Below are 25,559 nucleotides of genomic sequence, written 5' to 3'. Positions count from 1 at the left end.
GCCTTTTAATCGCCAATACGATCCCCATCCTATGAACAGGCCTCGATGGGAAGCTTCTCATGGCTTCCTGCCATCTGAGCAGTAATGTCCACATCTTGTTCCTTGGCGTTCAGGGCTGACAGCCATCTGGTTCTGACCCCACTGACTTCCTCTTCATCAGCTGCTCTGGGGGTCTCCATCCTCTTCCCTAGTCCCAGCCCGGCCTCGTTCCATTTCCAGGCCCAGCTCATCTGTCACCTCCTCCACGAAGACTTCTTCAGCACCCCGGGCCCTGCTGTGGTTCCCCTGCCCCAGCCAGCACCTGGTTTCTGTCTCCGATGGGGTCTCAGTCCTCTCTGTGCCCCCAGCACAGGGCTGGGCACCCAGTAGTGTCAGTGGATGGGTGTTGAATGATGGGATACACACATGGGTGTTGGTTGGAAGTGGGGCTTTCTGTGGCCGGGCATACTTCCTGCAGCAGGGTTTCCACCTAATGGATGAATCAGAGAAGGACTCAGGCCCTCCTGAATGCAGAACAACAGGCAGGAGTGGAAACGAGCCTGTAGTCATCGTCTGTCCTATTCACAGGATGCGAAATGGTAAGGCTGCCTCTTTTTCCGCGTGGATCTGGGCATCAGATCATAGCCGAGTTACTGTCACAGCCCAGCCACATGCTCTGAGTTTTCACTGCCTGAACTTTCACTTGAACATGCAGGCTTGAGAAGCCTCCCATTCCTTCAATGGCTGTTTTCTGGAATCCGGCCACTGCCGGAACATGAATCTCTCTAACATCCTATGGAAATGGGAGCCAGAAGGGTCTGTATCTGATCTCACTCCTTTCCCAGCACAGCTTTTTTTTCGTAAAGACATGGATCTGGTAAGTGCCCTGCCCAGGTGGAGTTCACAGGGCAGGGTGCGGAGATAACGGTGAAGGATAGAAATTGCTAGACTGCATGGTGGACGGTGCTAAGAGGGCTGTGAGGAGGGATGAAATGAGCTGGGCCCCTCTGGAGGGGGAGGGGAGCAGCACGATGAGTGCAGGGATTAGGGACGTGGAGGAAGTGGCATCAGTGGGGAGGTGGCATCTGAGTGGTGGTGCGGTTTGGACAAGAGGAGAAGGAGGAAAAAGCACCCCCTGTGGAGGCCAAGGTCCCTGAGATGTGGGACAGCGCTGGGTACCAGGGAGTGATGGTGCCCAGTCGGGAGGGGAAGAGTAGGAAAGGAGGTTAAGAAAGAGTGGAAAACAGTATGAACAGCAGTTTACAGCCATAGGTGCTGGCACCAGCTGCCAGTGTAAGTCCAGGTGTTCAGGCCTAGAAGGCCCACCGGTGCTGAATCACTTAAAGTCTAAAAGTTCAGGGCCAGGATGCTTGAAATATACTAATTTCACAAAGATGACAAAAAGTGCAAAAAATCCCCTGCAAACTCAACAGTTGCAGCAGCCAGGTCGAAGAGCAAAGGTAGGAGAGTGCGTGGCTGATGGGGGTGGGGGGGCAACACACAGCACCCAAGGGCCCATGCAGTGTGGAGTGTGAGTGCCGGTCTCTGCCAGCAGCCACCTTGCTCCTGGGGACGCACACTGCTCGGCTCTTTGGGGCTGAGCCGTCCTGAGCTCCTCCCCAGATGCACAGCCAGAGATTAGCCTCTCCTCCTGTTTCCCGTATTCTGATCTTGGAGGGAGGCAGAGCAGTGGTTATCATTCCTACTCTGCAGACAAGGCAGCTGAGGCCCAGAGAAGAGGAGGAACCATCCATCCTGATGGTTCCAAGCTGGGGGCTCATTCATCCCTGGAGACTGCTGGCCATGGGGCTGCTAGGCCTGCTCCCCCTGAGGCCTCTGGGGTGGGAGGTACAACTCCCCTGAAAGCTTCCTTTCTGGAAGGCTGGGGGCAGGAGCTGTCGGACTTCTGGGCTGTCCTGCTTCACAGGGGCCTTTGCAACAAGGGCAGTGGGGGCTGGGGTCATGCAGCCCTCCAGCTGGGAGCAAACCCGATCTTGGTGGCTGCCCGCAGGCCGCCTCTCGGGCCACAGAGGATCTGGCAGGATGAAGAAATGGGGGAGCTCAGACTTACGGGAATCTCAGGACCTGCGTCAAGAGGACTCCTGCCCAGAACCCCTAGATGGAGACCCTAACTCCAGGCCAGCTCCAGCCAAGCCCCACAGCTTCCCTGTGGCCAAGAGCCGCAGCCGGCTCTTTGGAAAGGGTGATTCGGAGGACACATCCCTCATGGACTGCTCTTATGAGGAAGGTCAGCTGGCATCCTGCCCGGCCATCACAGTCAGCCCTGTTGTCACCGTCCAGAGGCCTGGGGATGGTCCCACCTGTGCCAGGTAAGCTGCATCTGGAGCTCAGCCTCCCTCTCCACCAGGAGCCTAAATGGCCCAGCTGGCTGAGGCCCCAGCCATGGAGGCACCATGTGATACTCGAGTTTATGGGCTGAAGGTCATAGAGCTAGGGAGCTGGGGGGCCTCCAGAGGTCGCCTGGTCCAGCGTCTGTACTCATAGGACCTTCTGGACATGTGGCCACACATGCTGGCATATATGCTGATCCTAGCTGCTGGCTGATCTCTGGGTCCAGGCTTAGAACGCTCACCAGCCCTAATCGTGAGAACTCTAAGTTGGAAGGCTCAGGTGCAGGATGCTTTTAGACAGAGTACAAAACAGTTCCAGTGAGAGCGCACCAGGCCTCCCACCTCCTCCGAAGCAGGACAGGGACTGCACAGGGCTGGATGACTTCTGTGGCCCTGTGAGGATGCTTTTTCACTTAGCAGAGGCCAGCCAAACCCCTGCCCTCCATCCCCTCCAGGCTCCCCCAGCCTCTGAGCAGGCAGAGAAGTGAGTGGCCTGGGTATTGGAGGAAGTGGAGGCTGCAAAGACTTTCTAGATGATGCCTACACACAGGGTGGGGACACAACAGGGGTACACGCGCCCCACTGTTCCCTGTTACAACCTGGACTGAGCGGTGGGTTTTGTATCGTGTTTTTTCCCCTTTTGGTTTGCCTCGGGGTTTAGTTGTGCCCCCTGACAGGCTCTGAAGGCCTCAGGGCTGAGACCAGAGTATGAGACGAAGGTGTTTTCTGGCCCTTAGGCAGCCATCCCAGGACTCTGCTGCCGAGAACCTCAAGCTCTATGATCGCAGGAAGATCTTCGAAGCAGTGGCTCAGAATAACTGTGAAGAGCTGGAGAGCCTGCTGCTCTTTCTGAAGAATAGCAAGAAACAGCTCACGGACAGCGAATTCAAAGGTGGCCCGGAAGCCGCCGGGTCCCGGGAGCGGCCCCGCCGTGCTGCCTGCTCTGACCCCCACTTTGTCTTGCAGACCCAGACACAGGGAAGACCTGCCTGCTGAAAGCCATGCTCAACCTGCACGACGGGCAGAACGACACCATCCCCCTTCTCCTGGAGATCGCCCGGCAGACGGACAGCCTGAAGGAGCTGGTCAACGCCAGCTACACGGACGGCTACTACAAGGGTGAGGGAGGCCCGGGCCGGCATGGCTTTGCCCACAAGTTTGCCTGGATCCAGGAGGGCACCGTCATGCCCGGGAAAGGCTCTGAGCTCCTTACTCCCTGTCCAGCCACTGAGTTGGGATCTCCTGGTCCTAGGGGATCCCTGCACTCCCCACCCCCCCAATAGCTCGGTGCTCCTTACACTTGGGCCATTTTGATTCCTTCAGCTCCCAGTCTGGTGTTCCCTGTTCTGGGGGTCTCTACTCCTGCCTCAGGGCCTCCTTGGGCCTCCTTTGGTGGGGGGTCATGCTGCATGTTCTGCCCACGCCCACCGCCGGCACCTGTCCGGGCAGCCCCTGCAGGACGACAAGCACAAAGCCAACAGCACGCGTCCTCCACAGGCCAGACGGCACTGCACATTGCCATCGAGAGACGGAACATGGCACTGGTGACCCTCCTGGTGGAGAACGGGGCCGACGTCCAGGCCGCGGCCAATGGGGACTTCTTTAAGAAAACCAAAGGGCGGCCTGGCTTCTATTTTGGTGGGGAGACCACGTGGTAGACACTTGGCTTTTTGATGATTGCTAAAGGGAGGTTTGAGGTGGAGACGGGGGGAGTTGGAGGCTGGGTGGTGCAAGGGCCAGTCTCTTCCTGGGGAAGCCCACCGCTTGCCTGTGTTGGCTGCAGGTGAGCTGCCCCTCTCCCTGGCTGCGTGCACCAACCAGCTGGGCACCGTGAAGTTCCTGCTGCAGAACTCCTGGCAGTCGGCCGACATCAGCGCCAGGGACTCAGTGGGCAACACTGTGCTGCACGCGCTGGTGGAGGTGGCTGACAACACGGCCGACAACACCAAGTTTGTGACGAGCATGTACAATGAGATTCTGATCCTGGGGGCCAGACTGCACCCTGCGCTGAAGCTGGAGGAGCTCACCAACAAGAAGGGGCTGACGCCGTTGGCTCTGGCCGCCAGCAGTGGGAAGATCGGGGTAGGGAGGGGGCATCATGCCTGAGCAGGGGCTACTGTGGGAGGGGCCTGCCTACCTTCCTAAGCTTCTGACATCGCCACCGCGCAGAGCCCTGGTGCTGCCCCACCAGCCTGTAGAGGGAGGGCAGGGGGCATTAGAGTCAGCCAGGGGAATTGTGAGATGCCGAGCAGAATTCATCAGCTCACACGTGGCCGTTTCTGATTTCCAACTCTGAGCATCACCGACAAGACACAGAATGGGGGTGGGGCGCTGGGGTCTGGGGATGGGGGTGGGTTGAGCTGAGGGTGAAATGGAAAGAGAAGCTGTTGGTGTTTTTCATGGAAGATAGGACTTTTTGGGTGATATGAGGTCCTAATGGGGTGGGGCAGGCCCAAGCCTGTGGACGATGTCAGGCCATGGAAGGCTGAAGGTGGGGCTGGGCAATTGGGAACTGGAGGGGAAGGGGCTTCTCAGTACCAGAGGATTCTGGGAGCTTGACTCTGTTCATACTGAGTCTCTTAGGATGAGAACATTGGTTTTATAACCTTTATAACCTTGGTTTTATTTCTTGAATTTTATTTCCTTCTGGCTTGAGGTTTTCTAGAGTGGACCACTGCAGTCCTTCACTGTGAGATGGGAGAAATGGGGGGCCAGGTGTGATCAGGTGATGGGTCCGATGTGGCTGCAGTTGGGGTCTGAGGCAGTGGGAAGTTGATCTTGATGGTGGTCAGGAGGCTGCTAGATGGGGGTGGGGCTCTCCTGGGGCTTGGGTGGGGTCTCCAATGGGCTGGGAAGCAGAATTATTCTTGGAGCAGAGCTGGTAGGGAATGCAGCCTGTGCAGGGCCCCAGGCTGGCCTCTAACAGGCTCTTGTATCCCTGCGGCAGGTCCTGGCCTATATTCTCCAGAGGGAGATCCAGGAGCCCGAGTGCAGGCACCTGTCCAGGAAGTTCACCGAGTGGGCCTACGGGCCCGTGCACTCCTCACTGTACGACCTGTCCTGCATCGACACCTGTGAGAAGAACTCAGTGCTGGAGGTGATTGCCTACAGCAGCAGTGAGACACCTGTGAGTGGGCTGAGGCTGGGACCCAGCCAGGAAGGGCTTCGGGTCTCACTGCACCCCAGCCCCTACTCCCACTCCCTAATCTGGCTCTGGCCCCTCCCATCAATGGAAACCTGCTACCCGGGGCCTACACCCTGCGGTCTCATCTCCCCGTTCATTCCCACCGAATGTCTTCCTGCGTCATACAGTCAATATATGATAATATTCCCATAAAACTTAAATATTTCAAAAATACATAGACAAGAAAAGAATCCTCCTTTTCTACCATATAAAAACATGTAGCTTCATTTTGTTTATATAAATGGGATTATACTATATATAGTACAGAACAACCATGTTTTTCACTTAGTGGCATGTTTTATTTTTTAAATTTTTAAATTTTTTATTTTGGTTGTGCTGCTCGGCTTGCGAGATCTTCCCCGAGCGGGGATCGGACCCGGGCCCCCTTCAGTGGAAGCACAGAGTTCTAACCACTGGACCGCCAGAGAAGTCCCTGTAGATAGTTTTATATCAGCACATATGAGTCTGCTTCATTAAAAAAAATTACTGCAAGTATTCCATAGAAGGAATGGGGTGTAAATATCCACAGAATGACATTTGAGTTATTTCGTTGTTGTTTTTTTTCCCTACTACAATGCTACCGGCCACTTGGCATGGGTTTGAGAATTTTTCTGTGAAGGACACCTGGAACTGGAATTGCTAAGTCAGAAAGTATGGCCTCCAAAAAGATTTCATGAATGTACTTGCCCACCACCCATGGGTACACATCTACTTGTGTCCTTGCCAACCTGGGTATTACCAATCTTTTTTTTTTAACCTAGTTTAAGCCCATGGAGCCCAAAATGCTATCTCATTGATGTCTTAATTCTTGTTTTCTTGCTTACCGTGAGGCTGAGAATTTTTTCATGTGTTTTCAACCGTTCATATTTCTTTGGTAGATTTCCTGTTCCTGTCCTTTGCCATCTCTTCTACTGGACTGTTTGCCTTACTCTTTTAGTGTGTAGATGCTCTTGTTATGAAATGATCCTTTCTCTATTGCACATGTTTCAGATATTTTATTTTCTCCTAGTCTCCTAGTCTCTTGCAAACTTCATTTGCATCATTTGCTTATACAGAGTTTTCATTTTGAGAGTCGAATTGGTTAGACTTTTTCTTTCATAGCTTTTGTGACTTGTGTCTTGCTTTGGAAAGCCTTTTCCACTTCAAGATTGCACATACATCTTCCAATACTTATATTTAGTTCCTTTGTAGGTATTTTATGATTGGCTTTTAAATTTATCAAGAATTGATTTTTGTGTATGTGTGAGGTAGGTGTCTTTCTTATTTTGTTTACAAATGAGGGTCCCAATGCCACTTAATGAAAAGTTTATCCTGCCACCACTGCTGTCCCATCTTTCTAAGGCGACAGATGCTCCAGGCCCTGAGGCTGACTTTGGGGGCTGTAGTCTGTGCTGTTGGTGATGATGGGCTGCCATGATGTCTCACAGGGCAGAGGCTGCACTTACAGGGGCAGAATCCAGAGGAGGGAGAGGCCTGGCTTGCTTTGTTCTGTCCTGTCCGCTCCCACCTGGGCTGCCATGCTGAATCTGGGCCTCTGACTCAGAATCCCTGATGTAAGTGTTCCCAGAGGGCTGGCCCAGGTAGGAAACAACCTCAAGAAGGACTGGGGTGTTTGGCCTAGAGAGAAGGCTCTGGGGCCACGGCTGCCATCTGCACATCTCTGGAGGCTTTCAAGGGCTGGAATGCAGTACTGGGGTCCCTAGTGCAGAGCGGGGACCACTGGTGGGAAGCAGAGAAGACCAACTTTACTCCAGAGAGCAGAATTTCCCGACAAGCTTCTTGGGGCAGCAGAGAGCTTCCCATCCCCAAAGGTATTCAAGAAGACACTGAACATGGTCCTTGTTTGGGGAGCTCCAGCTCGGGTCAGAGTTGCACTCAATGGCCCAAAAAGGCTAGGATGACCTGATTTTGGCTCATCCACATCCTAGGAATACTTGAACTTTACAGAGAGCTCGTTGATGTGAGACTTTTGCCCCAAAGCAATACTTGTAATGGTGGTATCCCAGGCACTGGGCCCACTCACGGCAGGAAAGACTTCCCCCTTCCCTTCAGTCTCATGCATAGGTAATTGCCACTCCCACCTGGATAGCCTGTCTGACTCAGGGCCGGAAACGGGAGAATTAAGGAATTCAAAGGCCTCTCCCTCAGCAGCCTCATGCTAAGCTCTGCCTGTGCCAGCCTCTTCCCGATACTGTGGGAACAGCAAGGATGTAGGCTCTTGGGAGAGCGTTATTACAGAGCGTGGGCGTAGAATGTCGGGTGACACTGGTACGCTCTTGAGTGTCAGGGGCTCTTAGGGTCACGTGTCCAATGTCACCCCTTGTTCACTGCACAACAGAGACACTGAGGCCCACAGGGTGGGCCACGTGGGGAGCCGGCTGTGACCCCCCGCTGCCGCCCGAGCTGAGGGCGTGGTCCTGCAGAGACGTGGGTGTGATGTGGTCCTGTGAGACGGGTCCGGGACGGGTGAGCCTCACTCCTCTTTGCTCCCCTTAGAATCGCCATGACATGCTCTTAGTGGAGCCGCTCAACCGCCTTCTGCAGGACAAGTGGGACAGATTCGTCAAGCGCATCTTCTACTTCAACTTCTTCATCTACTGTCTGTATATGATCATCTTCACCACGGCCGCCTACTACAGGCCTGTGGAAGGCCGGGTGCGCCTGAGGCTCGGGCCTCTGCGGGGGACGAGGGGAGGGGGCGGGCGTTCCTATAAGACCCCGAGACCACGGGCCCAGGCCAGACCCTGGAGACATGGAAGAGTCACCTGGAGATCTTACGCCCCTGTGCTCCGTCCTCCCTCTCCTGGTCGTCTCCCATCCCTCTCCTGTTCTCAGCCCCTCCTTTAGCCTCCGGGTTCTGAGAGGCCGAGCCTGTGGTCGCTGAGGTCCCTGAGTGCAGAGGGGCAGTACTAGGTTAGAAAGGATGCAGGAACTGGGGCTCCAGAAGCACCTCTCCGCTCGTCTGGGTGTCTTCAGGGTCCCAGGTGGCGTCAGCCCTGAGCACACTGCCAGCCCTCTCACCTGCCTGCTTTTGTTCACTCACTTGCACATTATTCATTCCCTGGACATATACTTTGAGGGCTTCCTCTAAGCCAGGCCCTGGGTTATGCATCAGATTAACTTAAGACCAGACTTTTTCCGCTACCAGGAGCCATAGACTCCCTCAAGTTTCTGAACTGAGTCCTTTCCATTCAGTATCCAAGCACTTAACTTGCTGCCTTTATCTCCAGGTTGCCTTGCTTGTAAATTTGGTTGAAAAACTCAACTTCCTAGTTAGGTGAAACCCAATTTCTATACAACTATTAAGGCCATCTAATGACTTTATGTTAAGAGAAACGAAATGTGTGCTCATGAGACAAGCTAGTGAACTAGTGCTTATGAAACATGGATGATAGGCTGGAAGGAAACCCACTCTGGAAAACTGTGGCTGAAACACAAGGACGACACACACACGTGCGTGGGCGCACACGCGCGTGCGTGTGTGTGTGTGTGATGGTGACGTCTCTCCCTCCACCATCCGTGGGGAACCTTGACAGTTCTGGGAGACCAGGCGTTCGCCATAGGCTGTGGGAACAGCAGGAAGCACATGTCATTGGATCTGTAAGGGTGCCTCCACCTAATGCCACCACCGTCCTCCCAGCCAAGCAGAGCTCCAGGTTAGGACATCATCCAGGAGACAGCACAGTACAGTAAGGACACTCCTCTTAGCAGCTGGAAGCTGCCACTTTGGAAATCAGGTCCCACAGAGGGCCCTCCTTGCAGGTGTCCCCATAATTATGCATTGTCTTTATTTGTGTCTCTCTCTCCTGATGGAGGCTGAGCCTTTCCAGAAGGGGCTGGGTCTTAATCGCAGGGCTCTGTACCAGGTAAATGTTTGTGGAATGAATGAATGAGTGAATGGAATCACTAACTTCTCTGCCCTTTGCAGCCTCCCTTTAAGCTGAAACACACCGTTGGGGGCTATTTCCGAGTCACTGGAGAGATTCTTTCTGTAGCAGGGGGAGTCTACTTTTTTTTCCGAGGGGTAAGCATTCCTTCCAACTCCGTGAGTTTCCACTATCACCAAAACAAAAAGTCAAGAGACTACTCAGCACTCACCCACTTTTTAATTCATCAGCCACATAATGGCCCTGATAGAAGAGCTTAGAGACGCACAGGTGAAGATGAGATCCCTCAGGCATTCACAGCTGTGGGAGGGTGCAGGTTTGCCCAGTGGGTCCCTGCAGACCCAGGGCAGTCATGCTTGAAGACAGGCAGTCAGGGCTCTCCACTGAATGTAATATTTAATTACAGAGATAGACTGGAAGCCTCTTAAGAGACAGGATCATGACTAGTAGTTGTTTAATTAATTGAAACAGCCCATTATAGCTCTGAATAATGAAAGAAATCTATATGTAAACTGGAACCATTTTATTTTAACTAAAAACTCAAACATGCATATTCCTTGGCCATTCTTCTAATATATGTGGAACCACCGTTGCATGTACAAAGGGACCTGAATGCAGAATTTGAGATTATTGTAATTTTTTCCTTTAATCTTTTTTTTTTTTTTTTTTTTTGCGGTACGCGGGCCTCTCACCGCTGTGGCCTCTCCCGCTGCGGAGCACAGGCTCCGGACACGCAGGCTCAGCGGCCATGGCTCACGGGCCCAGCCGCTCCGCGGCATGTGGGATCCTCCCGGACCAGGGCACGAACCCGCGGCAGGCGGACTCTCAACCACTGCGCCACCAGGGAAGCCCCCCCTTAATCTTTTTGATCTAAGCTACACCTCTTTTTTTTTTTTTTTTTCAGTAACTCACCTTTAAGGAGTCTTTCCAAATCACTGGACTCTGTCTTCACAGAAACAACTGTTTCTGTTTATTTTCACCCTCCTAGTTTATATTTTAGTAAAGTACAAAGCTGCGGTAGCAAGTGCAGTGGGCAAAAAGCATTATTGGCAAATGGGATTAACCAGTGGGAGGGCAAGGCGGGTGTGGGTGTCCTGGAGGGGAGCATGCACCGTGGGCATCAGTCAGAATGTTTTCGGGGGGTGGAGAGCACTGGTTTATCCTGGAGAGTTAGTTCGGTGGAGGGTGGTTAAAGAATTTTTACTGTAATTCAAACTTCTTTAAGAAAATTAGGAAGAAAAAGTACAAATTAAAAAGAAGGGAAAAAAATCACCCAATTCCATCATTCAAGCACAGCAATTAATAACATTTTGGTGGTTTTCCTTCCCATCTTTGCTTCTAGGTATAGCTGTAATTCCACTCTATTTTAAAAAAATCTTCCTGACCGAGTACATAACTTTCCCCCATTAGCCTGACCCATCCTGTTTCACTGTCTTCATTATCTTTGCTTTGATGCACTCCCATGGTCCATCGTGGCTCCATTTAGGAAGCATTCTGGGCGCTCACCATTTAACCTTTCCTGGGATCTTACTCTGTTTACCTGCAGATTCAATATTTCCTGCAGAGACGGCCATCACTGAAGACCTTATTTGTGGACAGCTACAGTGAGATGCTTTTGTAAGTGATACTGACTCTTACGCCTCTGTAGCAGATAGCATCTTTTGGCCATGAGACCTGGGGTTACAGCAATCAGCTCATTCTCACTCATTCTCTCACATCCGCTGGGCCTGGCACATAGTAGGGCTTCACAAACATGTTGAATGAATGATGGAAGGCACCCAATAAACGTTTGTCGGGTGAGGAATACTGAGGGTCCACTCTGTGCCAGGTATGTTCCAGGTGCTAGGGAATTTCTTTTAAATCTGGCACATCTGAAAATATTTCTACTATACCTTCACGTTTGATTGATTGATAGTGAGGTTGGTTATAAAATTCTTTTAAAATTGTGAAGATATTTCTCCATTTTTTCTTTGCTTTCAATATGAAAGGCGACAAGTCCAAAGCCATTCTGATTCTGAATCCTCTTTTAAGACCTCTTTTGGTTTTTCTCTTCGTAAACCTATAGTATCTTCTGTTTATTCCTAGTGTTTGGAAACTTGATGTTTCTTGATGCAGATTTGTTTTTATCCAATATTCTGGGTACTTAGTGGGCTCTTTCAATCTCTAAATTTATGTCCTTTATTTTTTTGTATATTTTCTTGAATTATTTCTTGATCTCTCTTCTGGAACTCCTGTGATTTGTATATTGAACCTCCTGACTTCGTCCTGAACTAGTTCTTACATTTTTTCACTTGTGTTCTGTTTATTTTTGGCTCTTCTTTCTGGGAGGTTCAAATCAATTTTAATTTCCGTTCTTTCTAGTGAGTTTATTATTTTTGATATCATGTTTTTAATTCCTAAGTGCTCTTTTAAAAAAATTCTATTTGTTCCCCCCCCCCCTTTTTTTTTATAAGTTTATTTATTTATTTATTTTTGGCTGCGTTGGGTCTTTGTTGCTGCACACGGGCTTTCTCTAGTTGTGGCGAGCCGGGGCTTCTCTTTGTTGCAGTGCACGGGCTTCTCATTGTGGTTGCTTCTCTTGTTGCGGAGCGCAGGCTCTAGGCATGCAGGCTTCAACAGTTGTGACTCGCAGGCTCAGTAGTTGTGGTGCACAGGCCTAGTTGCTCTGTGGCATGTGGGATCCTCCTGGACCAGGGCTTGAACCTGTGTCCCCTGCACTGGCAGGTGGATTCTTAACCACTGCGCCACCAGGGAAGCCCGGTGCTTATCAATTTTTAGCTGCATTATAGTCTGGTCTAGATAAACAATTTGTTGGAGAATGTCCAAAGTCAATCTGTTGCATCTTTTCAATCTTCTATCCGGAGGGAAGAAGTCTAGCTGCCAGCTTCCTGAGAGCTGAGTGGAGAAGAGGGCTTTACGTAATGTCTTGTATAGAAATCACATAATCTCCTGTTTTGGGTAAAATACCAATGCTTTCTTGGGTGTCTGATGAAACCGGGTCCAAAGACCCTCTGCTTTATCTTCTTCAGAGACAACACCTCCACTCTTACTCACGTAAGGTCTCTTCACCTCCCCTCGAAAGCCTTTTGAGTTTCCTTGATGAAACGAGTTGGTTCTCGGGTTTCCGCACTATGGATTTGGATTTGGCTTTCCTGGGTCTGCTAGGTCAGTTTCCATTTGTTCACTACGTCCCAGCTTCCAGAATTCCTAGGTGGGGACTCCATTTGCTTATGTCAGCTGGCATCAGTTCTTATTTTGGCCAAGGGTCTGCAGATGCCGAGGAATAGTTTTTCTTTGCAGCAGAACTCCAATTGACGAGCCAGTTTAAGGACACTAGTTTTCAGGACACTCACATCAGCACAGCGGTGACTTTTTGCTGGGTTCTCACACACAAATGGGAGGTTGGGTGGTCAGTGCAGGCTTCTGTGTTAATGCAGCTGTTGGGAGGGCACTTCCGGGAGGAGGCCATGATGAACAAGGAGACCTGGGACGAATAAGTAAAGAAGGGACAACTGAGCAGACCCTGTCATAGGATCGTCGTAGGATAATGATCATAGGATCGTCCAGACATCCTCCAGCCTCTCCAAGGCTCCGACTAGGGCAGCCCTCACCAGACTAAAGAGTGAGAGGACATCTTCCCTGGCTCCTCACCTGAGTTTGAGGGTGTGACCAGCAGACTCTACCTGTGGTTCTTTCAAGAGAGCACAGCCTAGACCTCCTCAGAGGCCTAGGCCTCCTAGATTCTCTGTTGTCCGTGAGGTTATTGTTCCCAGGGACTGGGCAGGGAGGCTATTGGAGCTACAGCCCTTTTTCTCAGCCTTTTTAGAAAATTTTTTTCCTAATTGCCCCTCCCATGAAATCTCCTACTGCAAATGTACTATATATGCGTTTATGTACTGTATTTGTATCTGTGTTTTGTGTGTAAAAAGGATAAGATTTTGCACATGCAACACCCCTTCCCCCTGCCCCCCGAACCGATTTTTGCCTCTTGGGAGCGATACTCCTCCCACTGAGACTCATGGGCTGAAGGAGGGAGGACAGCCATCCCCAGCTCACCTGTGGCCTGGGGCTGTGCCTCTGAGGAGAGGTCCAGGCATCTGGGGTCTTGTCTGTGAGGGTGCAGGCCCCCCGGTGCCCATGGACAGGGCTTGCTGTCCCTCCCCCGTCAGCTTCGTGCAGTCGCTGTTCATGCTGGGGACCGTTGTGCTATACTTCTGCCACTGCAAGGAGTACGTGGCCTCCATGGTTTTCTCCCTGGCCATGGGCTGGACCAACATGCTCTACTACACCCGCGGCTTCCAGCAGATGGGCATCTATGCTGTCATGATTGAGAAGGTGGGTGCCGGTGCCGGAGCGGTTCTCCGCAGAGCCCGTTTACCTCCTGAGTGTGTGGGACCCGGTCTGGGGAGTTGTTGTCTGGGGAGGTGCTGCTTTAAGACCCAGTTTTGCAGAGAATTCCCCAACAATGAGGCAATCTGGCCTTGACCCGGGTTTGGGGGGCTCCCCTGAAACTTGACCTGCCACATACCAGGCCCCCCTCTCCCACCAGAAAAAGGCCCATGGGCGGGGGGCGGGGGGAGCTGTGGTGACTCCCTCATGACACCTGAGCTGAAAACCACCAAACCAAACCTACCTGTCTGTCCTCTGATTCCACTTGGGCTCAAGATGAGCCCCCAGGCCGACACAGTCCTGGCCCTGCCCTTGGCCCCTCCCGGGCCTTGACTTGCTTCTGACAAGCCTGCTGTCTCCCGCAGATGATCCTGAGAGACCTGTGTCGCTTCATGTTTGTTTACCTCGTTTTCTTATTTGGGTTTTCCACAGGTAACGGGCTTGGTCAGGGCTGGTGGGGGGCAGGGGGTCCCGCTGACCTCAGCTTCCCGAGGACCCTGCCGGGCTGGGTGGGGAGAGGCCCACCGGGGTGTGTGTCTGCAGGTGACAGAGCAGATGGACAGTGAATACACTGAAATAGTAGGAGAACTTAGAAATTGATTCATAAAAGATTTTAAGTCATTTTAGAGGTATGAAGTGCTGCTCACCTATAGTATAGCTGCATTTTGGCTCAATTAAACTTTTTAAAAATTTTGATGTTATTTCAGAAAAGCCACAAGAATAGTACAAATAACTTCTCTATAGTCTTTACTCAGATTCCCCAAATTTTACGACATTTAAAAAATCACTTTCTCTCCCAGCTACACACACACACACACACACACTACACCATACTTAAATGAACAGAGTGAGTTGCAGACACACACACACACGCGCGCGCACACACACACACACACACACACACTACACCATACTTAAAAGAACAGAGTGAGTTGCAGACATGATCAGTCCTTTACCGCTAAATACTTCAGTGTGTATTTCCTAAAAACAAGAACATTCTCTTACATAAACACAGTATAATGATCAACATCAGGAAATCAATATCAATACAGGACTATTAGCTCATTTCCAGCCTTATTCAAATTTCACCAATTGTCCTAAAAATATCTTTTACAGAAATGAAAATCCCAGATCACGCATTACATTCACTTGTCAAGTCTGTTTGGTCTCCTTCAGTTGGGAGCAGTTCCTCAATCTTTCCTTCTCTTTTGTGATCTTAGCATTTTTATTGAGTAAAGACCAGTTTTTACAATGTCTCTCAGTTTGTGTCTGTCTGATGTTTCCTCACAATTAGATTTCGGTATACATGTTTGGTCAGAATATCAGTGAAGTAATGTGTGTCTTCCTTATATCAGGAGTCCCGTGATGTCTGTCTGTCCCATTTCTGATGATAACTTTGTGGTTCTTTTTTTAGAATTGAAGTATAATTGATTTACAATATTGTGTTAGTTTCAGGTGTATAGCAAAGTGATTCAGTTACACACATATATGTATGTTTTTTCAGGTTATTTTCCATTATAGTTTATTACAAAATATTGAATATAGTCCCCTATGCTATACAGTATATCCTCATTGCTTATCTATTTTATGTATAGCAGTTTGTATTTATTAATCCCATACTCCTAATTTATCCCTCCCCTCTTCCCTTTCCCTTTTGATAATGGTAAGTTTTGTTTTCTATGTCTGTGAGTCTGTTTCTGTTTTGCTTATAGATTCATTAATATTATTTTTTAGATTACACATATTAGTGGTACCATATACTATTTGTCTTTCTCTGTCTGACTTACTTCACTTAGTATGATATTCTCTAGGTATATCCATGTTGCTGAAAATGGCAATATTTCATTCTTTTTTATGGCTGAGTAATACTCCATTGTGTGTGTATATATATATATATATATATATATACCACATCTTCTTTATCCATTCATCTGTCAATGGGCACTTAGGTTGCTTCCATGTCTTGGTTATTGTAAATAGTGATGCTATGAACATTGGAGTACATGTATCTTTTTGAGTTAGAACTTTTGTTTTTTCCAGGTATATGCCCAGGAGTAGGATTCCTGGATCATATGGTAGCTCTATTTTTAGTTTTTTAAGGAAACTCAATACTGTTTTCCATAGTAGCTGCACCAATTTACATTCCCTCTGGTGATGTTAACTTTGGTTACCTGGTTTTGGTAGGTCTACCAGATTTATCTGCTGTCAAGTTATTATCTTTCCCTTTGTAATTGATAAGTAATTTGTGAGGTGATGCTTTGAGACTGTAAATATCCTGTTTCTCATCAAACTTTCACCCAGTGGTTTTAGCATCCACTGATGGTTCCCACCTGAATCACCCGATCCTGTGATGGTTGCCAAATGATAATTTTCTAATTTATTCTTTCTACGTTTGTTAGCTGGCATTCTATTGTCTGGAAGAGCTTTCCCTACAGTAACGTAATGGAAGGGGTTTCCATTCTCCTACATTGATTTATTTATTTACATCAGTAGGACCTCTTTGATTCTTTTGTGTGTGTGTATTCTCACTTTGTTAAGTGGGTTATAACTCCTTACTATTATCATTTCTTTTCATGCTCAAATTCTCTGAGAAATAGTCATTAGGAGTCCCTTGCAGCTGGCTCCTGTGCCCTTTTGACACACCACATCCTTTTCTTAGCAACTGAGTCCTGCTTTGATCCCCATCTGAGTCCTACTGTTACATGGTTCACGTGGTATCCTGTCTGGGAGTGATGGGCAGCTTTGACTGGAAGGGATCTCATAGGGATTAGTGTGGGCTCTGGCGCTTGGTCTGAGCCACAGGAGGGGATAAGGCCAAGGGGGTTATGCAATAACCATGGGGCACAACTGCTACAGAAGCTCTCAGGCTCTGGAGTACCTCTCCCAAAGAAGAGTACAGAATGCAGCAAGAAGCCATTCTGATCTGAGCTGCTTAGCCCCCATGGTTCTGGAATGGGCTGGCTCTGGGCTACCCTCTAAGGGGCACAGGCAGACAAAGGTGTGACTGAGAAAGTAGATGTGGACCCAGAGCTGACATGTAAGGTTAGGCAGCTTGTGCACTGCACACATGTGGCTGTATCACATTGTGCATATATATTTATTTTAGCATTTTTTTCCCCTAGCAGATGATGATAAAACTTTTCTATTAATAAAACAGTATATTATGACAAACTGATAGTTTTGAAGAAGGGAGTGCTTTTCAAAACAAAAATCACACACAGGTGCCTCACAGCCAACCCAGAGTTCCTGCCGCAGACCCATCCTGGGGGTAGTGGGTGTGCATGTTGGGGAACCTGGGGTCTTGGCTTCCATCCAGCCACATGTTCCCCATGCCCTACAGCGGTGGTGACACTGATTGAGGATGGGAAGAATGGCTCCGTGTCGGCTGAGTTGACGTCGCACAGGTGGCGAGGTCCTGGCTGCCGTCCGTCCGACAGCTCCTACAACAGCCTGTACTCCACGTGTCTGGAGCTGTTCAAGTTCACCATCGGCATGGGTGACCTGGAGTTCACGGAGAATTATGACTTCAAGGCTGTCTTTGTCATCCTGTTACTGGCCTATGTGATTCTCACGTACATCCTCCTGCTCAACATGCTCATTGCCCTCATGGGCGAGACGGTCAACAAGATCGCACAGGAGAGCAAGAACATCTGGAAGCTGCAGGTGGGTGCTTGGCGGGGTGTGTGCAGCACGAGGGGGTCCCCTGCACGCTTTGGGGAGGGTGCAGAGAGCCTAGCCAGGCCGCGGGCTCAGGCAGCAGCCTCTCCCTCAGTTGGCTCCCCCTGGCTCCTCCCACAGGGGTCCCTGCCCAGGGTCACCAGCGGGTGTTTGCAGACTCTGTGTCTACTGTGGGCTGGGCAGTCCCTGCGGGGAGGAGATGGAGGGTTCAGCCCCACGGGGGTGCCTGTCGCAGAGGAACTCCATCTAGAGTGGGCACCAGAGACCAGACTCGGGAAGCAGCTAATATGGAATGGGCCCTGAGAGCTGCATCTTTGAGACACCTGGTCTACATCTGCCTTTCCAACTAATAATAAAAGCATCATTGTTATTAAGTAGCACTGGCTCTACACCAGGTACTGTTCTAAGTGTCTTACGTACATGCTCTCTTTAATCCTGCAGTAATGCTACCAAGAGGGCACTCTCACTCTCGCCGTTTTTGGGTGAAGGCACGAGGCATAGAGAAGTTAGGTATCTGTGTCCAAGGTAGCCAGGACTCGGCACAGGAAGTCTCACCCCCGAGCCTCTGCTCTTAGCCACTATACCACGTTGCCCCTTTGTGAGCTCCTCAGGGGAGGAACTGGGGCTGGCACACTCCATCTAACTCATGGTTGCCCTGCCCAGACCCGGAAGGCGCCAGCAGCGCCTGTGCAGGTCTGAGCTCCATCCATGGAATGTACACCCGTCTGACTGTGGGAACCAGCCTGGTGCAGAGGGTTCTGGAGGTCCGGCTCGGAGGCGCAGGGACGGGGAGAGACCCTGCAGACGCTGATCTTGGCAGGTGACCCTGGCAGCCAGGGGCGGCTCCTGGATGAACCCTCTGCCCCTCTGCCCTTTTTGTCGTCCTGCAGAGAGCCATCACCATCCTGGATACGGAGAAGAGCTTCCTTAAGTGTATGAGGAAGGCCTTTCGCTCAGGCAAGCTGCTGCAGGTGGGGTACACAGCTGACGGCAAGGACGACTACAGGTGGTGTTTCAGGTAATTCCCAGGCAAGAATCAAAGCTTGGGGAACTTGGGGGCTAAGCTATGGGTATTGGGACCCAACCAGAATCAGCTGTGGGTACAGAGGCCTAACTCAGGGCTCACCTGTGCGCCTGGGGATCCACCCAGAGCCAGCTGTGGGTACAGGGGCCATTCCAGGGCTTAGCATGGGTATGGAGGACCCACCTGGAACCAACTGTGGGAACATAAGCCTTTCTCAGGGTCTCTTGGGCCCAGTCATGAACATAAAGGACTCTCCCAAGGCAGCTGTAGGTTCAGGGGCTGCCCTAGGGGTTGACTGTGAGCATAGGGGCCCCACCATAGATCCCAGATGGTGGGATCCAGACATGAAATACTGGTAAATGAGATGTCCAGAAGGGGTCACCTAGTGATCAGAGTCGGAACCAGGAATCCAATCTTTAAAGTTCCTGGGTCCCACAGTGTGGTCAGAGAACTCATCTTCAGGGGTGGTGTCCAAAAGGCAAGCCCCTCTGCGCCTCCTCTCGCCAGCTGTGTTTCCCCATCTTGGTCTACGGGCGTGGCCTGCGGGGCGGGGAAGCTGGCCGTGGACCACCAGCTCCCTGCTCCCTCACCTCCTCCCCTTGCAGGGTGGACGAGGTGAACTGGACCACCTGGAACACCAACGTGGGCATCATCAATGAAGACCCGGGCAACTGTGAGGGCATCAAACGCACACTGAGCTTCTCCCTGCGGTCGGGCCGAGGTGAGGGGAAGGTGGGCAGTTGAAGCCTTGGGGTCCCCCACTCCTGGAGCAGCCCCAGGTGTCAGCCACCCACATAGTCATGGGCGCTCCCGTGCTCTCTCGCACGCCTGCGCAGCCCGCTGCTCCGTGTGCCCGTGCCCGCTAGCTCTGCACGCCCCCCTGGTTGTCAGTGCCCCAGAGGAAGCCGTCAGCCCACGTCCAGCCTCTCTGTGGGTGCCCTGTCTCCTCCTGCCCAGTCCTCACACCCAGCGTCTGCCTTCAGCTCCGTGAAGCTTACGGACACAAACAGGGACTCTCACCCGGCCCAACACATCCAGGCAGGCAGAGGAGGGAAGAGTGGGAGGAGAAAATGTACACCTTGAACAGAGAAGCCCCGTGGAAAATCACTACCAGAAAAAGTCCTTTCGTCATTAATAGTAAACATTTTAACAGTGGACATGAAATGAAAGGTCCAATGGAAGATATTTACCTAAAAATGAGGCAAACCTAGTCTTATATGGAACACATTTTGAGTTATAATTACAACCCTGCACTAAGTCTGTTTTTCTTTTTTTTTTAAGTTATGGTAAAATATATATAACATGAAATTTGCCATTTCCATCATTTTTTTCAAAGTGTACAATTTGGTGGCATTAATTATATCCACAGTGTTGTGTAAGCATCACCCTTACCTATTTCCAAAATGTTTTCATTATTCCAAACAGAAACTCTGTACCCATTCAGCAGTTATCTCCATTTCGCCCTCCTCCCAGCCCCTCTATTCTACTTTCTGTCTCTAGGAATTTCCCTATTCTAGGTACTTCGTATAAGAGGAATCACACAATATTTGTCCTTTTGTGTCTGACTCGATACTGCTCCATTGAATGTATATACCATATTTTATTTATCCATTCATCTGTTCCCTGACATTAGTATTGTTTCCACCTTTTAGCCTAGTGTGAATAATCCTGTGAACACTAGTGTACAAGATTCTTTTTGATTTCCAAATATCCAGTCTTTTGGGTGGTAGTAGAACTGCTGGATCATGTGGTAATTCTAGGTTTAACTTTTTTGAGGAGCTGCCAAATGGTTTTCCAAAGCAGCTGAGTCATTTTACATTCCCACCAGCAACGTACCAGGGTTTCATTTCCTCACCTACACTTGTTATTTCCTGTTTTCCTTTTGATTATAGCCATCCTAATAGATGTGAAGTAGTATCTCATTGATTTACATTTCCATAATGACTAATGATTTTGAACATCTTTTCATGTGCTTATTTGCCATCTATAGATATTCTTTGGAGAAATGCCTATTCAAGCCCTTTGCCCATTAAAAAAATTTTTTTTATAGGAGTTCTTTGTAACTTTCGGATATTAATGCTTTATCAGATATATGATTTGTCAATATTTTCTCCTATTCTGTGAGTTGCCCTTTGATGTACAAAACGTTTATTTTGATGAAGCCCAATTTATCTATTATTTTCCATTGTTGCCTATTCTTTTGGGGTAATATCCAATAAATCATTGTCAAATCCAATGTCAGGAAGATTGTCCCCTGTGTTGTTTTTGTTAGTTTTTTTTTTAAGAGTTTTGTAGTTTTAGCTCCCTAACATTTTTAAGTTGCTATAAACCTTGGACTGTTTCACAGAGTTCTGATTGCATTGGTTCTAAAGTTTCTGCCTTTTTAAAAAATGTTTTTGTGGAGGCATGGGTGTTTAGAGCTGCCTACTTTGCCAATTTGCTGATTCTTTTCTTTAATTTTTAAAAACAAATTTATTTATTTTATTCATTTATTTTTGGCTGCGTTGGGTCTCGGTTGCTGTGTACAGGCTTTCTCTGGTTGCGGCGAGTGGGGCCTACTCTTCGTTGCGGCGCACAGGCTTCCCATTGTGGTGACTTCTCTTGTTGCAGAGCACGGGCTCTAGGCACGCAGGCTCAGTAGTTGTGGCTCACAGGCTCTAGAGCACAGGCTCAGTAGTTGTGACGCACGGGCTTAGTTGCTCCTCGGCATGTGGGATCTTCCCGGGCCAGGGCTCGAAGCTGTGTTCCCTGCATTGACAGGTGGATTCTTAATCACTGTGCCACCAGGGAGCCCAATGTTGCTAATTCTTAAATGAACAAATGAATCAAGTGTTGATAGTTCTTTTTTTTTTTTTTTTGGCTCGCTCGGGGAAAGGGCATGATTTTTCAGGCAAACTTGCCTGTTAGCATGACACTGCATGTTTGATATTGCTTCATAGAGAAGCTCATTTTTTTATATTTCACAAACTTTAAAAAGTATACTTTATTGAGATGTAATTTACATACAATAAAATGCACACAGTTTAAATGCACAGTTTGATAAGTTTTGACAAATGTACACACTCAGGCAACCACTACCCCACTCAAGATACAGAACATTTCCATCATCCCAGAAAGACCCTCATGCCCCTTTGTAGTCAATTCCACCCTCCCCATCCCAGGTAACTATCTAATTTCGATCAGTATAGATTAGTTTTATTTCAGCTTTTGTTTACCTGCAAATGTTGATTTCATCTTCATGTTTGAAGGATATTTTCATTGGATATAGAATTCTAGGTTAACAGGGGTTTTTTTGTTGTTGTTGTTTTTAATTTTAACACTTAAACTGTGATTCTCTGCTGTCCTCTGGCCTCCATTGTTTCTGATGAAAATTCACCCATAATTTGCACTGCTGTTCTCCTGTCTGTAGTGTGTCTCCCCACCCTCCCCCCGCCCCCGCCCCCAACCCCAGCCCCGGCTGCTTTCAAAACATTCTCTTCATCTTTGCTTTTCAGCAGTTTGACTAAGATATGCTTAGGTTTGGTTTTCTTTGCTTTTATTCTGCTTGGGGTTTGCTGAGTTTCTTGGATCTGTACATCAATATGTTTGGAAACTATATACACTTTGCTTTAGTCTCCCTATCTGCTCCTTTTACATGCATGTTAGACCATTTGATATTGTCCTGTGGGTTTCCTTTGTTCATTCCTCCTCAATTTTTTTCTATTTCTCAAATTTGATAATTTCTATTGATCTGTCTCCAAACTCATTGACACTTTCCTCAGTCATCTCTAAACTGCTATTAAGCCCATCCAGTGAATATTACACTTCAAGTGTTAGGCTCTTGGTTATGGAATTTCTATTGGGGTCAGTTTCTATTGACTGTTTTTTTCCTGGCTGTGAGTCACATTTCTTTGTTTCTTGTGTGTCTAGTAACTTTAAATTGTATACTGGGCATCGTAATAATATGTTGTAGAGACAGTTGATTGAATTTTTATCCTAGTTGGCAGTTCAGTTACTGATGAATCACCTTGAACTTGTGTAGGCTTAGTTTTAACCTTTATTGCGGGAGGCCTGTGGAAATTCCAAGGTATTTGCCAATCCCATCAAACTTGTAGGACTCAACCTCCAAACTGTTTCCACGGTGGATCTTGTCGGGGCTTGGCTAGAGGCTTTTTAGGGTGGGTCTCGAGTAGATCTTACTTTAGTGTGTGTACAGTAAGTAGGGTATTTCTGGTATTTTAGCTTGATCCTCAGAGTAGAAAAAGGGTGGTGAGGAAGTCTCTCCACTGGCTGGGCTGGATCTCCAATATCCCTCAGTACAGCTCAACTTCTGGTGTCTCCGTCCCACTTTCAACCCCATAGCATCCGCTGTCTGAGAAGCCTGTGCAAGTACAGCCCAACTGTGAGCCAAGGACTTGGGGGGACCCCACCCCAAAGACTTCTGGACCTCTACCCCTACAGCTCCCTTCTTCCTCGTCTCCTGCACCCTGTCCCACAGATTCTAGCTGCTTCGGCTGCTCAGAGGCACAGCCACTTCGGCTGCTCCCTTCTTCCTTAGCTCAGAGGCACTGCTACACTCTGCTTAGACTCCAGCTCACTGCACTGTAGTCTGAGAACTTGTCCCTAAGCAATACGTTAGGGCGATCGCAGGGCGCACCCTGTGAATCTCACTTCTCTCAGCAATTGCAGCTTCTCAGTCTGTTGTCTTATGCCTGAAGACATTTGCTGCATGTATTTTGTCCAGTTTTATGATTGTTTATAGCAGGATGGCTAGCCCAGTATTAGATACTCCATCAGAGCTGGAAGTGGAAATCTATTTTATTAAGAGGCTTACTTTTGGAAAACTACTCAAGGGCTTCATCAGTGTTCCCAAGGGCCTCCTGCAGTCCTATACTTTCCCCACAAGTTTCATTAGAAGCACTCCCGGTGTCATGTCATAACACTTATTATCTCTTTTTCGGTTGTTAACTGGTCCAGCTTCACCACAGAGCCGTTCAAAGATGGCTTTGCAAGTGATTTGAGTAGTTTTCCAACGTTGCTTCATTGATTTCATGAAACCACACACCTTTTTACAAGATTTGCTGTTTCACTTTGCAGTTGATTTGCATTGTGTTTGCATGACATTGTTGGCTGTTTGAGGCATCACACATTCACTGTGCTATTAATAAAGACATTGATCCAGTGACAGGGATACACACACACTCATGTTACTTGGGGAGGGGCTAGGAGATGGTTAGAGGATCCCTGGTTTCACACCTATGCTTAAGTAGGGAGTATTTCCTGAGGATTTTGCTTTCCTATACAACCTCGTAACAGTGGAAACTCCCATAATGAATAATCAGATTATTCAGGTAACAAGGAACTCTCCCCACCCACATAGCACTAGTGATTGGGAAGGCGTGAGGAAGCGCAAGAGAGAAAAGGCAGGGAGGAAAGTGGTCAGTAGCTGAGCTAGGGGGAGCACGTGAGGGGGTCTTCGTATCAGGACTGTGGGAAGCAGGCACTGGGAGCCCCATGCCTGCTTTGAGGGCCCAGGGACTGGAGCTGGGCCAAGCGGTCTCTGAGGAGGGGTATCCCCACCATCCAGCCAGCCAGAAGATGGTATCTTCAGTGAGCACCTGGCCTGTCTCCCCGTGGAGGCTTCCTGCTTCTATGCCTTCCCTGAAACATCCTCCTGGTGCTTGTATCAGGCTGTGGTGAACGGGGGCAGGCCAGTGTCAGCCTGCGGGCCCAGGGGAAAGCCGAGGCCTGGAGAATTCAGCTGGGAGGTCACAATGGGCCCAGCCTCCCACGTTCCTGATGCCTTTGGGATGTGACCAGTGCAGGACACCAACAGAGGAGCCTGAATTGTGGCCTGAGGGCGAAAGGTGTGAATTTAGGCTGGTTTTCTAGAAAGATCAGACCCAAGATGGCCAGCCAGAGGCAAGCAGAAGGAGAGCACGTACAGCTGTTCCTCTTGGCTGTCACTTCTCTGAGGTTGCTGGGGGGAGGGAGGGGCTGGAGATCGCTCTGGGGGGTGACAGTGGGTCCTCCTCAGGGGCTTCCTGGGATTTCAGGCCACATATGAGAGCCCACTTCAAGGCCCAGTGTCACCATGGTTCCCTTGGCATTGTTCCCAATCTGCTATTCCCTGGTGGGGCCTGAACCCCAAATCCTCAATCTTTGGCTGGGGCTCATCACCCTGCAGCTGACCTGGTGTGGAGCCGCTCTCCCTCCCCCATGGGCAGGGGGGAAACCGAGGCTGAAAGCACCGGAAAATCCTGAGGCCACAAGCAAGTCAGGGTGGGGTCGAGGAGGAGAATTTAGGAGCTGCCAGAGCAGGCGAGCCTCCGCGATCAGGTGAGGAAAGAGGAAATGGCACTGATCCCTGTGTTCCGGAAGCACCGATGTGCTTGTGCCCCCTTTTATCTGGAGGGTGGTAAGGCCAGCAAACGACTGTTTGGTATCGTTTTCCTGCTTCCAAAGCAGTAATAGTGTTTCATCTTTCAGCTGCAGGGAGGAACTGGAAGAACTTTGCCCTGGTTCCCCTCTTAAGAGATGCAAGTACTCGAGAAAGACACCCTGCCCAGCCTGAGGAAGTTCATCTGAAGCACTTCGCGGGGTCCCTCAAGCCAGAAGATGCCGATATCATCAAGGATTCTGCTGCTTTAGGGGAGAAGTGAGGGACCACACAGGGTGCTCTCAACCCTGTGGGCCTTAGGAAAGCCCACTGTCTCCGGTAAGAGGGTGTGTAGGGGCCACCAGTGATGCCTCAGCAGCCTGGCCCTACCAGCACCCTCCTCGCAGGCCCTTTCCTAGACGGCACGGAACAAGCTGCAGGAGGCATTGCTGGACGCACGGGTAGAGATAGTCACGCCACCCTCACTGTCCCCAGCTGACTCTCCTAACACAAAAGGATATTGCTTTCCTGTTTTTACTGACTTTATCAAACATGGCGAATGAGAAATCGCCACGTGCATGTACGCGATGCCCCGGTTTCCTTTGACTTTATATTCCTGGGAGTGAAAGGCAGCAATGCCCGGGGAAACACCTTTTAGAACAAAACACTTCTTTGAGATAAAATGCCGAAGCCCTTGTCTACTTTGTCC

The 25,559-nt window shown here is 49.5% G+C and overlaps 1 protein-coding gene across 1 annotated transcript; it reads left to right on the top strand.

Annotated features, from left to right (window-relative positions):
- Positions 1 to 1,941: 1,941 nt before the first annotated feature.
- Positions 1,942 to 25,133, top strand: TRPV1 (transient receptor potential cation channel subfamily V member 1; the record flags this gene model as incomplete). Its single annotated transcript, XM_082861268.1, has 15 exons — positions 1,942 to 2,309; positions 3,068 to 3,222; positions 3,297 to 3,449; positions 3,828 to 3,968; positions 4,114 to 4,412; positions 5,278 to 5,457; positions 8,011 to 8,169; positions 9,443 to 9,538; positions 10,948 to 11,018; positions 13,571 to 13,736; positions 14,156 to 14,222; positions 17,131 to 17,453; positions 18,359 to 18,486; positions 19,098 to 19,213; positions 24,961 to 25,133. The coding sequence occupies 15 exons, from the start codon at positions 1,942 to 1,944 to the stop codon at positions 25,131 to 25,133; spliced, it is 2,595 nt and encodes an 864-aa protein (XP_082717394.1).
- Positions 25,134 to 25,559: the final 426 nt, after the last annotated feature.

The sequence above is a fragment of the Leucopleurus acutus genome (assembly GCF_964270905.1).
Source record: "Leucopleurus acutus genome assembly, chromosome: 19".
Taxonomy (NCBI): Eukaryota; Metazoa; Chordata; class Mammalia; order Artiodactyla; family Delphinidae; genus Leucopleurus; species Leucopleurus acutus.
The sequence above is the reverse complement of the archived record's forward strand: the minus strand, read 5'-3'. Positions and strand labels throughout refer to the sequence as shown.